The sequence below is a fragment of the Lepeophtheirus salmonis genome, chromosome 1, assembly GCF_016086655.4.
Source record: "Lepeophtheirus salmonis chromosome 1, UVic_Lsal_1.4, whole genome shotgun sequence".
Lineage (NCBI taxonomy): Eukaryota > Metazoa > Arthropoda > Copepoda > Siphonostomatoida > Caligidae > Lepeophtheirus > Lepeophtheirus salmonis.
Window position 1 is genome coordinate 43,242,368 of NC_052131.2, and position 11,866 is coordinate 43,254,233.

The following is an 11,866-nucleotide window of genomic DNA, read 5'->3' on the forward strand; positions in this document are numbered from 1 at the left end:
GCCCATCAAATCAAATTTGAGTTATCAACAGGACGGCCATTCATTAGTTTACAGTGATTTAATATGAATGGGATAAAGTTCATTCAATATGTAGTTAATTATCCTTCTTAGTGGACTGACCTATTTATCATATAATATGTATCATGTTTTGGGCCTTGAAATAATGTTTATTTTATCTCTATATATTATATAGATAATATATTAATAAATTAATTATCATTTATTTACTGAACAAATGAATATTAGTAGCGGAACTTCCGAATTAACTCACTAAACCTATAGCAATTGGTGTCTATCGCATTCGCACCTAAGCTTAATAGAAATTCATTATTTATAATGTATTTCTATTTACCTTGTATGGCACCATTGATCTAGTTCATCTCAGCTCATCATTCATCACCAAATGGAGATCGGATCAACTTTTACAATAATCATACATGTGTACATTGTATATTATATATTTTAAAGTTAACTTTGCTTTCCTTAAAGCAGAAGATGGAGCCACAAATTCTATTTTTTTTTTTAAATTTTCCTTAAGAAAAATATTTTATAGAAAGCTACGACTTCATTCCTACGATTTTTATATTTTGTTCACTGTTTGTTATTGTTCTTGAAACAGTTTCGTTTGTATCTGTGTTCTATACATATCCAATAGCTTCTGAGAGTGTCCTTATAATTAATTATTAGTTATTATTAGTATGCATCCATTTTTTTTTAGTGTTAACTTTTGTGTGTTATTCTAGGAGGATTCTATGTTCTTATAGGCAGTAAGTATTATTGGCATATGTATAATCAATGTATCTAAAAGGAAAGTGTATAAAATTTATGCTCTACTTAATATCTATTTTTTTGTATTTTTACGTTTATTTATCTATTTTCTAAAAAAAAATCCTATATAGCTCCAGCTCTTATTCGATGTCAAAAGCAGTTACAATTTTTATCGCTACCAAGGGTATTATTATTTAATATGTCGACAGTATCTTTCTATGTACATAATATTTACATACAACATATATATATATCTAAGTCCAATAATAACATGTTATTCACTTGTTGTAGCTTTCTATTTAGGGAGAAAAAAAGAGGCTTTTAAAACCAGTGTGCATTTCTTCATCTTCTGTACAAATAAATAATAGATGCACTTCATGCTCAACTTACTCCCTACATTATGTTAAAAAGTAGATATATACTATACATATTTAATAATAATATAGTAATATCATTGCAGAGAACATAATGATGTTTGGATTGATGAAAAGCTTTATGAATCATTATTGGTTCTACGTAATCCCCATATATTAATATGATATACAGTATAGATTTAGAGGATCCTTCATATTTATTATGTCATTCTAGACTGTAATGAATCCCCTTATGGGTACAAGTGGAACAGGAGACTAAGGGAACATATATCCTGGATTTATTTAGGCTTATTGCATTATCTATGACACATTATATTTGTGATATTTCTCAAATGGTTCCTTCCCAGTTACAAAATCATATCTACACCACCTGTACCCGTATTATTCGGTATGTACCAGAGGTGAGGAAAAGTCCTTAGGACTACAAGTCCATGTCGAGTTTCAAGTCCTGAATATTTTCATTGAGTCCAGTTGAAGAACTCAGAATATAAAATATTTTTATATAAAATACTTTGTAAAGTATTGTATATCCAGTGAAAAAAATCAGATAACTTTCAAGTTCGAGTCGCGAAACTTAGCTTTTAAAGTCCAAGATCTCGATCATTGATTGTGTGATCAATTCAAGCCACAAGTTTTCAAAATATGACTCGAGTCCAAGTCCAGTCTAGAGTCTTTGTTTGTGTGATCAATTCGAGTTGCAAGTCTCAAGTCCCCACTTCTGAGAATTACTAATGTAACTGTGTACTAATTTATTGGAAAATGTAGCCTAGCTTCCTTGGCAAATGTATTTCGTTAAGTCATAGCTGACGAAATTAACACTACTCCAGTTAGAAAATCGTATCTCCCCCACCCTCGTGCCCTTATTATTGTACTAATTATGAAGGTAAACATAATTAATATGAGCATATGCCATGTTATTGTATATATCTTGTAAAGATCTCAGGAGATAAAATATGCTCTAAAGGAATTCGGAACGTTTTATGCGCAAATCTATTAAAATTCCAAACTTCCAAATGACGGACTGATATTTCTCACTTAGCAAAACAAATATTTGACTGAACAGGACTTCACCACACTACGATGATCATAATAACATGTCGATTATGATCATCTTTAAATAACTTGAAAATATTTGCGAAGGGAATTTGTTTGTATCCATGTATTAAACCGTGACTCATGGGATATCATCTACTTAGTCAGTTAATAGATAATTAATAATTAAGTGCAAGTGACACCTGCTTTGAATAAAAGTATGTAATTTTTAAAGATCAAAGTTTATAATCTCTTTTACTTTACCTTGAGTTATTTTACAACGAAGGTCACCTAATAAATAGGTAAATTACATTTCCTTTTTGAGAAAACAGAGAATTTTTGGCAAGACCTCAATTGTTAATCTCTCTTTTTTTTCTTTTAATTTAAGAGGCATAATACCAGGTTTAAAAGTACATACATATTTTCATTAGTTACTCAAAACATCATTTTGTATTCAATTCCGCAAATTATTTACAATTATTAAAAAATAGTTCAAAAATGCAAATATTGTCCTCTAGAGTATTAAAATTAATATTATGAATATGACGTTTTACAGATTATTATCCTAGAGGTCGCCATGGTATATTCAATAACTCTGACGTCAGAGTTGTAGTAGTAAATAATCAAAATTATGATTCGAAGATAATAATAAAGAAAAAAAAAGTGGTGGATCGTATAGACTTAGAGATGTCAAAGATATTTTAATATATTCCTTGGGTTCTTCAAGGAAAGGAATTTATTCAATTCCAAAATGTCAGAAGATGACTCAGATAGACCTTGTGTTGAGGTGGGAGAGATCGTAGCCTCTGAAAATGGCGACTATGCGTTTCGCGTCCATTGTCTAATTGGTGAAGGACGGTAAGTCTTCTTTGTTTATTAATAAGTTCAAATAATGATGATAGGTGTCACTACCTTCAATCAGGTTATTATATATTTGAAATGATAGTAGGGTGGATGGTAGTTGGTTTATTCCATTATAATGCGAGTGACATTTGTTACATAAATTCTTTGTTATTTCGAAGATTTTGAGTATTGAATGTATATGCATATTTTAGGAGTTGGGTATGAAAAATGTCATGATGTACCTATATATTATATATCCAATACAGCCTATATAAAACCTCACGTTCTTCTAACCATTTTTTTAAGAGGTACGATTACGAGTATATTCGCGGAAATCTACTATTTTAAATATCAATTTCATTTCAAATATGAAAAATCATTTATTATATAAAGTTGTAATTTCTCCATGCTACATTTATAATACCTACATTAAAAGACCCCCTTTTTCTTAATCATGAATAGATGCTGCGTCGTGTTCTCTGGTGAGGGAATTCGAGATGGAAGTCGAGTCGCACTAAAATTCTATAAAAAAGGGACAAATTATGACGGTGCTTTTCAAAGAGAAATGACCATTCTTGAAAAGTACTTGTGTGGTACACCTAATATAGTACTATGTTCGGGTATTTTCTCTTATAAAGGTTTTCGGATACAAGTTCTGGAACTCCTTGAAAGTAATGTTCGTCAAATTATCTATAGAAATGAACGAAGTGGACTCTCACCCTGGGCCACACAAAAATTTGCCAAAGATATTCTAACGTATGTTCATATTAAATTTAAATCATTACCACTTGAATGTTTTTTACATAAATGCTTTAGGGGTTTAAAGGCATTGCATTCTAATAAATTTGTTCATGGGGATTTAAAGCCTGCAAATGTCATGTGGAGTGCAGATGATGGTGCTTTCAAAATCCTTGATTTCGGCCTTACTTTTCACATTGATGAAGTTAATCTTCATCAGATACAAAGCTCTGGCTATAGAGCTCCCGAATCCTTTGAATGGAATAGTTATAAAGAAAGATTAAAAAAGAAAAGAAGGTGTCGTCTTCAGGGAACCTATTCGAATTTATCATCCATTCCTCCTTCCTATAATGTTGGCTTTGATCATTTAGATGATACTTTCAAGGTCAATCGAGATCCCTTGCCTTCAGAGTCAAGCGGAATATTCACTCAGTCAACCTGCTCCAACTCTTCTCTCAATGATGTTCTAGAAGAGAAATTACCACCTGACACCCATTCTGGAGGAGATCAAGAATGGAGAAAAAGAGATGTCAAAGTCTTGAGACGAAGATCTGCTGCAATTTATAGAGCTCCTTCAATACCTCAACAACCAGGTATACCTTCAGATATTTGGTCATTTGGTTGTCTCCTTGCAGAAGTATTCACTGGCCATAAGTTGTTTAAAACTAATGATAAGATGGTCTCTGTTTTAAAGCCTCATCAACTTGTTGAAATGAAATTGGGGCCAACTGAGATATCTTATGATGAGTCCGGTAAAAATGATGTCTTTCAACAGGTTAAGGACTTAATTATTAGGTAAAATTAATACCTAAATCAATTTATATTCCTGTATAAATGTTAAAGTACTTTATTATAAACGTAGGTGTTTGGAGTCTGATCCGAGTATGCGTATAACTTCAACGGATGCGTTGGCACATGAATTCATAACTAGGCAAGATTTAATTCCTTCCGTGAAAGATATGGTTACAATGCCTAGTCGTGTTCTTCAATTTATCAATATCTTAGATGAAGATCTTTCTCAGGAAGAAACAGAGGGTAAGAATACAGGATTCATTACTTATGCCTAAATATGCATTTATTACAACTTTAATGATTGAAAATATCTATTTTTTTCACTTATATATACCTAGCTGTGTTGAATGAAATACGAGAAGAGGCTGAAAAATATGGTCAAGTTACGGCAATGAGATCAATGGGGCGTCACGCATATTTAGAATTTAATGAGGCAAGTTCTGCACATGATGCTTGTCCTAATTTGTCTGGCAAAAAAGAATTGCTTCATTCTTCTCCAAATCATATTTTTATGGTTGTGTTTTATCCTTTAGATCTTTGGAGATCTAAGACGTTCCTATAATTCTGTTACTAATTAACAATCATCATTTTGTTCCTAACACATTTCTAATAATTGATTTGCGTGTGTTTTTTCTATACATTTATCTATTAATAACATATTCATTATTTTGTGCATAGCTAAATAACATACTTATGGAATCTCTAGTTATCTTTTCCTTGCTTTACTTCTCATTTGAGTACTAATTAATGTTGTTTCTAATTATTCCTGTTTCATTAACATCATATTCATTGACTTAACGCAATCGGACACAGGGTTAATGAATATGATTATATATCTTTTCATCATAGACAGTAGACACGTATCAGAGATCAACCATATTGTTTTCTTGGACCAATTACAATTGTGCAAATAAATTATAATAAGGTTTCAATAGCAATGTACCTACTTCTATTAGCATGGGATAATCCATGACTATATCTGGAATTACTTAAGAAACTAATCACGAAACTTTTATTAGTTTTTCGTGTTACGTCTACACAATAACAATATTGAATAAATATCAAGAATAGGAGAAATTCCCAATATATATTTTTTGCTTCATGAATGCGTATAGTCAAATATTCCATGAATATATTTTTGTCCGCTATGGACTTTGTACTCAAATTTCTGAAATGAGTTGAGACACCCAAGAATATTAACTATAGTTTATCAATATCTAATTATTGTATTGTGAAGATTATTTTTGAATACTTTGAGTGCAATTTGCGGTTCATACATTTTGTAATGAAAATCATTTGTTCATAGAAATGAACGATTGTTAGGTTAAAAAATCCTAATTTAATCCAAACTCAATTTGAGACAAAAATATTCTTGCTTCTAGATGATCAGTGCGTGAAGTACTACTTGAATTTTGAAGACTTCAATTTAAAAATCATTTTTTCCTACTTTTACCTTATATTGTACTCAAGCAAACTGGGTCTAATTTTTAGGGTTAATGAAAAAATTATGTTTCTAAAGTTTCAGCATTCAAAGGGCGATTTTTGCCCTCTATAGCTATAAGAAAAATTACTTTTTTTAACGACATTTTCAGTTTCATTTAAAAAAAAAAAAAAAATTGTATCCCAAGGAAATATAGAAGTAAAAAAAAACCCTTTGCAGACTGAAACTTATAAATATATTTTTTTCGTTAAAATACCACAGAAGATCGAATTAACAGGTCCCCCTAAAAATTGGACACCCTGGTACACACGCTTAAATATTAATTTAGAAGAAATTGATCTTTTTATGACCTTAAAAATGTACTTTATATTCTTAGAAAGCAATATAACTATTGCTTTAAGCATAAAAAGGCTTTAATGATCACGACATTAGCGAGTTTCTTCTTATTACATTGAAAAAATATTTAAAAAATACGCATTCATTGGTGAAAAGTAATTTTGGGGTAGGGGGCGTAAAAAATCATTTTGAATCCGAAAAGTTGGGCTAAAATTGAATTTGACTTTAAATCCCCCCTACTAGCATAAACTTTTATACTGTATTTTGCAAATCATTATTTGTGTGTTTTTTTTTTTTTTTTTTTTTTTCCTTCTCTCCCCTTTTTAGTGTTTTGAACGTTGATTGGTTGAATTCGAATTAGCTCCTTTTTATTAACCGTTGTACAATTCCAATTAGTTTTTGAATAATTTATAATTCTATATTTTGTGCAACTTTAAATGACTAAATTTTGTCCCTTTATTACTATTTTTTTACAAGGTTGCGCGATGCAATAAAGGTAACAACGTCTAAAAAGATGTCTGTTATAGAAACACTGAATTTCGTTCATATGCATATCAGCATTTTTTATATACATACATGTATTTTTTTTAAATGACGGGGGGAAGGGGTTGCCAAATAGTTGGCCATTTTGTATAGACGGATAGCCTATTCAAAAGTGCTGGAACCAACTTATATGTTAATAGAGCAAAGTGTGTCTGTTTGATCGTCTGAAAACGACTCTTTTTTAACAAAAACCGTGTATAGCTATTGCTCATCACGTCATATTAAAAAAGAAAAGGGAAGTACATTATAAAATAAAAAATAATTAATGTCACTTTAGATCAGGCTTAGCAACAAACATGTGCTTGTGTAGCTAAAGCTCAGCCAGGGAGTGCTCTAGAGAGTAAAGCCCTCCCTGGTTCCTCACGCCATATTTAAAAAAAAGGTGGAGTACATATATGTAGCGTTGTAAATGCTAAAAATTATTTACAACGCGAGTAGTAACCTCAACAGGGCGTCCAGAACATTCAGGGTTACTTGTGCCCATATGGCCACTCTGAAATTTAGAAACCACTTATAAACTATTTTAATTGAAGGTGCAGAGTCCCCATAATGTTTATCAAGCTTCGTTTAAGTCTCTTGAGGTGTTTCGCCTTTCATAAAGTAATATTTAACCAATACACCAAATTATTTTTCGTCCATTTTTTGAAAATCACTCCACTTCATTGATTCAAACGAATGCCAAACAGAAAGAGATATATCGAGCTAGCTCAAAGTAGTTGTGTGTTCTTCCAAAAGATGCTACTTATTAAAAATAACCTCGATAAGTGCCAGTAGAGCCATCTCTTGGACTTTGCACTGACTTTTCAAACGACCCCGTAAACCTATATAAGGACAAAAATGCAAATTGTCAGACATGTAGTTTTTGAGATTTAAACAATGCAAACCCATTTGATATTACTTACTTGAAATTAATTTAGGGTACACATTAATAAAATACTTATCATCTAGCACGGCATAAAATTTTACACTGTATTGTCAGCTGCGTATGTGTCTGGTTCTTTTCCCCTATTCATTATTCTGAACGTTGATGGTTGAATTCGAATATGTTTTTGTTCAGCTGTGAACATTTCCCAATAAGAATTCCATAGTATGGAAGATTTGATTAAATGCCCCTAACTGATTTTGAGCATTTTATCAGTTTCTTTTTTATGTAGGGTTGGGAAATGAAATAAAGGTAGCAACCCATCAGTTCATTTCGGATTATTTTTTCTTTCTTTTTTAGGAGGAAAGGTTTAAATATAGGACTTATTTGAGAGTGAGGGGGCCTGAGGCAAAGATGCATGGGGCTTTATGTTCTTTCCTTTTGGAAAATTAAAATAAATTTGGAATATTTAAAAAAAAAAAAATTCACTTATTTTTCTTGAAAATAAAATGTGGGCCCTTTACTTTTTCCAACGGATATCTTTAATAAATATTATTTCCTCAAATGGCCTTTTTGTAAATGTATTTATATTTTATGGAATGACTTTTTTTTTTAGAAAGGATCCATTATTTTTACTAAGGTTATTCTTTTTTTTAATTTAAATCATTTTGTTATCAGTTATCAATAGTGTTGTATCGTTTTAGAAAAACTAAAAAGTCTGCAGTCCTATCAGTGCGGTCCTCATAAAATTTTTAAGTCCTTAGGCCAGTCCTTATCGGTCTTTTATGGAAAATACAATAGCTGAAATTATGTAGTTGTTATTATCTACATCATTTGAGTCGCTGAAGTTTTATTATAGTTCATAACCTCTTTCAAAGCAGAGACAAGATACCTAAAGATAAGAATTGGATGTGTGTGACCAAACGTATACATTATACATTCTAGCTAACATTCATTATTTTCTTAGTTCTTATTTTCTTCAATCCTAGAGAGGAGTGAAGAAAATAAAAAGTTAGGTAGGTCTGAAAGATTGATATAACGGCCCTTAGGACCGTTTAATGCTAAAAAATCTTGGACGGATAAGAAAAAGAATTAAAGGGAGGGTGGGGAGACTGATTTGGAAATCAGTCCTAGGACTGACTTAACACTAAATTTCACGATGATACCTCACTAGTACAAAATTTACAATATTTTGTTTTACGTTGTCTATGTTTCTACTTCTTTTTACTAATCATTGTTCTGAATAACGTTGTTTCGTTGAATTCGAATTATCCCTTATGATCAGTTTATGTGAGCAATTCTCAGCAATTATTGAATAATTATTTCATAGTTTTGAAGAATTCCTAACTAATACAAACTTATTTTATGTCTTCTTTTTTTTCCGTTAATTTTCGTAGAAGAGATTCCGAAACACAATAAAGTAAACAATAATTCAATATTTTAAATCTATGCGGTACAGATCCCCCAATCGAGGTTTGGGCCAAATGTGTCTCATTAAAACTGGCCCTATATATACATAATGAATATATGACGTGTGTGAGATCAATAAGACGGAAATTTATTCATAACACTATGTAACAAAATTAAAGTCTTGGAGCTCCCAAGTGGTAAAACCCATATTTAATATTGTTATTTAGGTCTTAGAACACGAATATGACTATTTAAACCTTCAAATTTGACCTTTAGAGACTTTTAAAAAATATCGAGTTTGTGAGTTTATATAATTACAATTCAGTATCATACTTTGACGTGGCAGAACTATTTAGATAAAAATCAAAGTTAATAACAAAAGGATACAGACATTGCAACATTTGAAAAATGAAAGTTTATTACTTATTCTTGATTACAATTTATAAGAAATGTCTAGAACTACCAAAAAAAGCGAGTAAAATGAGGGACCTTATTTAGAAGCTAATATCTATATTATTTTTTTCTTCAGTGCTTTATTTCATAGCTGAAGTTATAGAATATATATATTCCTTCTTTTTTTTAAATATAACATTAAAAAAAAATTGATTAATTTTTGGTTAATTTAGTTTTGAATATTTATTAAGAAATTTAAAAAGAATGCTGGTTAGGTTACATGAAATATAGTTACAATAATCTCCGGAGTAAATATTCACTATGGGTGAATACTAATAAATTAATTTGAATATAAAGCATCTTTAAACTTGTTTTAATCCCTTCTCTCAAAATTATGAATATCGTAAATAGTTAGTCACTCATAAGCTATTAAAGCGGGGAAAATGCTGTTGCATCGTGTAATATAATACTTTCTTTGTAAAGAATCTCGTATAACGTAATTATTTTTAGTGTTCCCCTAGTCTCTTTTCGCAGGAGCTCAAGTACCACCTTCTCAAAAAACAAAAATTTATGAACCACCACAAAAATTTGTATCATATATATATATATATTAAACCAATTCAAATCAGGGGTGTCTGTTGTCTTTATTTATAATTTTTTTGGGGAAGGGCTTGGTTTTTCGAATTTTTTAAAAAAAATTACAAATTAAATTTGTTGGAAAATAATTTACAATATTAACTTTTTTGGAAAAAAAAATTACAAATTAAATTTGTTCGAAAATAATATACAATATTAATTTTTTGTGAAAAAAATTTCAAAAATCTATAGTTATTTTTAAAAACTTAAATTTTTTGGAAAAAAAATTCAAAATCCTCATTTGCTGAAAAAAAAATTCAAAAATCCACAGCTATTTACAAAATTTTTATTTTTTATTATTTTTTCAAATATTACATATTTTAGTAAAAAGCAAAAATTCCTTTATTTTTTTTTGGGTGGGGGGCAACATCCCCTCCAGCTTAGCCTCTGCATATATGTATTACGGTATTGATCCTTTTTGGGGTAAGTCCCCCCTCCCAAATGATGAAAGCTAGCAACGCCCCTGGTTACCTGTAAGGTATGTTGCAACCTTTCTCAAAAAAAAAAAAAAAAAAAAACATGGGGGGAAAAAGGTCCGAAATTAGTTGGTGGCATTTACTCTATTCTTCCCGACTAGGAAATTATTTTTCAATAATTGTTGAGAATTATAAATTGAACCTTAACAAGACCTAGTTCGAATTCAACCAATCAATATTCAGTATGCTTAATATAGAAAATTAGTAAAGAAGCATATATGTCTGCAGCTGAGAACAAAATACAGTCTAAAGTGTTGTATTAGTAAGCTAAGGGATCATACATTTATGAATTTTTGACCCACTTGTCTGTGTTTGTCCAAAACTTGATACCCCCCTCGGTTTGGATTCCTAAATTTTTAGACCCCCCAGTTAATGTTTGATATTAACTTCACTTAAATTGGTTGTAGTATTTTTATAATTAATATCCCGCCAATTTAATTGAATGGATTTTCTTCTTGGAGCCTTGGCCTCCAATTATTGAATAATATTCTGGTACTCCTCAAGAGACACTTTTAATCGGTGGTTTCACTCCTCTTGAATTCTTTCTGATACTTTTTCGAAATGGATTCTGCTTGAGAGGAGTAAAATTACTTTATACGTTATAAAAAATAATTTTTGAATCCTTCATTCTTCGGTTATCATAGATTTCATGCATCAGGGGTTTCCACTTAGAAGAATATTGATGTAAGTTGTATGTATTTGTAAATTAAATATATTGGTTATCTTGAAGACCATTGAGTTATTCCTATTGAAAAGGTTTTATTGATCAATGAAACAGTGATTAGTTCCCAATGTAGTTGACTCCGAAATATCCAATACACCCTCTTATTCAATCATTAAATTTGTACCCCTTCCCTTCCCCTCAACGGACGTCGTCGTAAATGTGGGATATCCTCTACCCTGTATCTTTATATAAAATAAGAACTCCAATTCATAAAATATATTAATAAGTTGGCCGTTTTCTTTGATTTCAGGAAACTTGGATAGTGTTTTGAAAAATAATTTGGAGATTCGCTCTACATATAATATCTGATTCTTTTTTTTTATAAAATTTGATACATTAATATATTGTTGTATGCAATCATCCTAAAGAAGAAAGAGTCCACCTTTCTCCATGTTTGTTTTATTTTTTCTCTAAATGGGCAATTATATATATGTATAAATAATATTGTATGTGTTTTTCATTTGTCTCTTCCTTATCATCTAAAAAAGCATCCGTGAG

The 11,866-nt window shown here is 30.5% G+C and overlaps 1 protein-coding gene across 6 annotated transcripts; it reads left to right on the top strand.

The window, feature by feature from the left end:
• The first annotated feature begins 383 nt into the window (after positions 1–383).
• On the top strand, positions 384–11,810 carry LOC121129791 (serine/threonine-protein kinase Kist). Of its 6 annotated transcripts, XM_040725521.2 has the most exons (7): positions 562–767; positions 2,731–3,032; positions 3,480–3,773; positions 3,834–4,550; positions 4,618–4,790; positions 4,886–4,980; positions 11,619–11,810. In XM_040725521.2, the coding sequence occupies exons 2-7, from the start codon at positions 2,926–2,928 to the stop codon at positions 11,637–11,639; spliced, it is 1,407 nt and encodes a 468-aa protein (XP_040581455.1). In that variant the 5' UTR covers positions 562–767; positions 2,731–2,925; the 3' UTR covers positions 11,640–11,810. The 6 variants fall into 6 exon arrangements, with proteins under 6 accessions (XP_040581452.1, XP_071749495.1, XP_040581455.1 ...); XM_040725518.2 differs by lacking the exon at positions 11,619–11,810 and having other exon boundaries at positions 384–767; positions 4,886–5,252; XM_071893394.1 differs by lacking the exon at positions 11,619–11,810 and having other exon boundaries at positions 406–1,178; positions 4,886–5,252.
• The last annotated feature ends 56 nt before the right edge of the window (positions 11,811–11,866 follow it).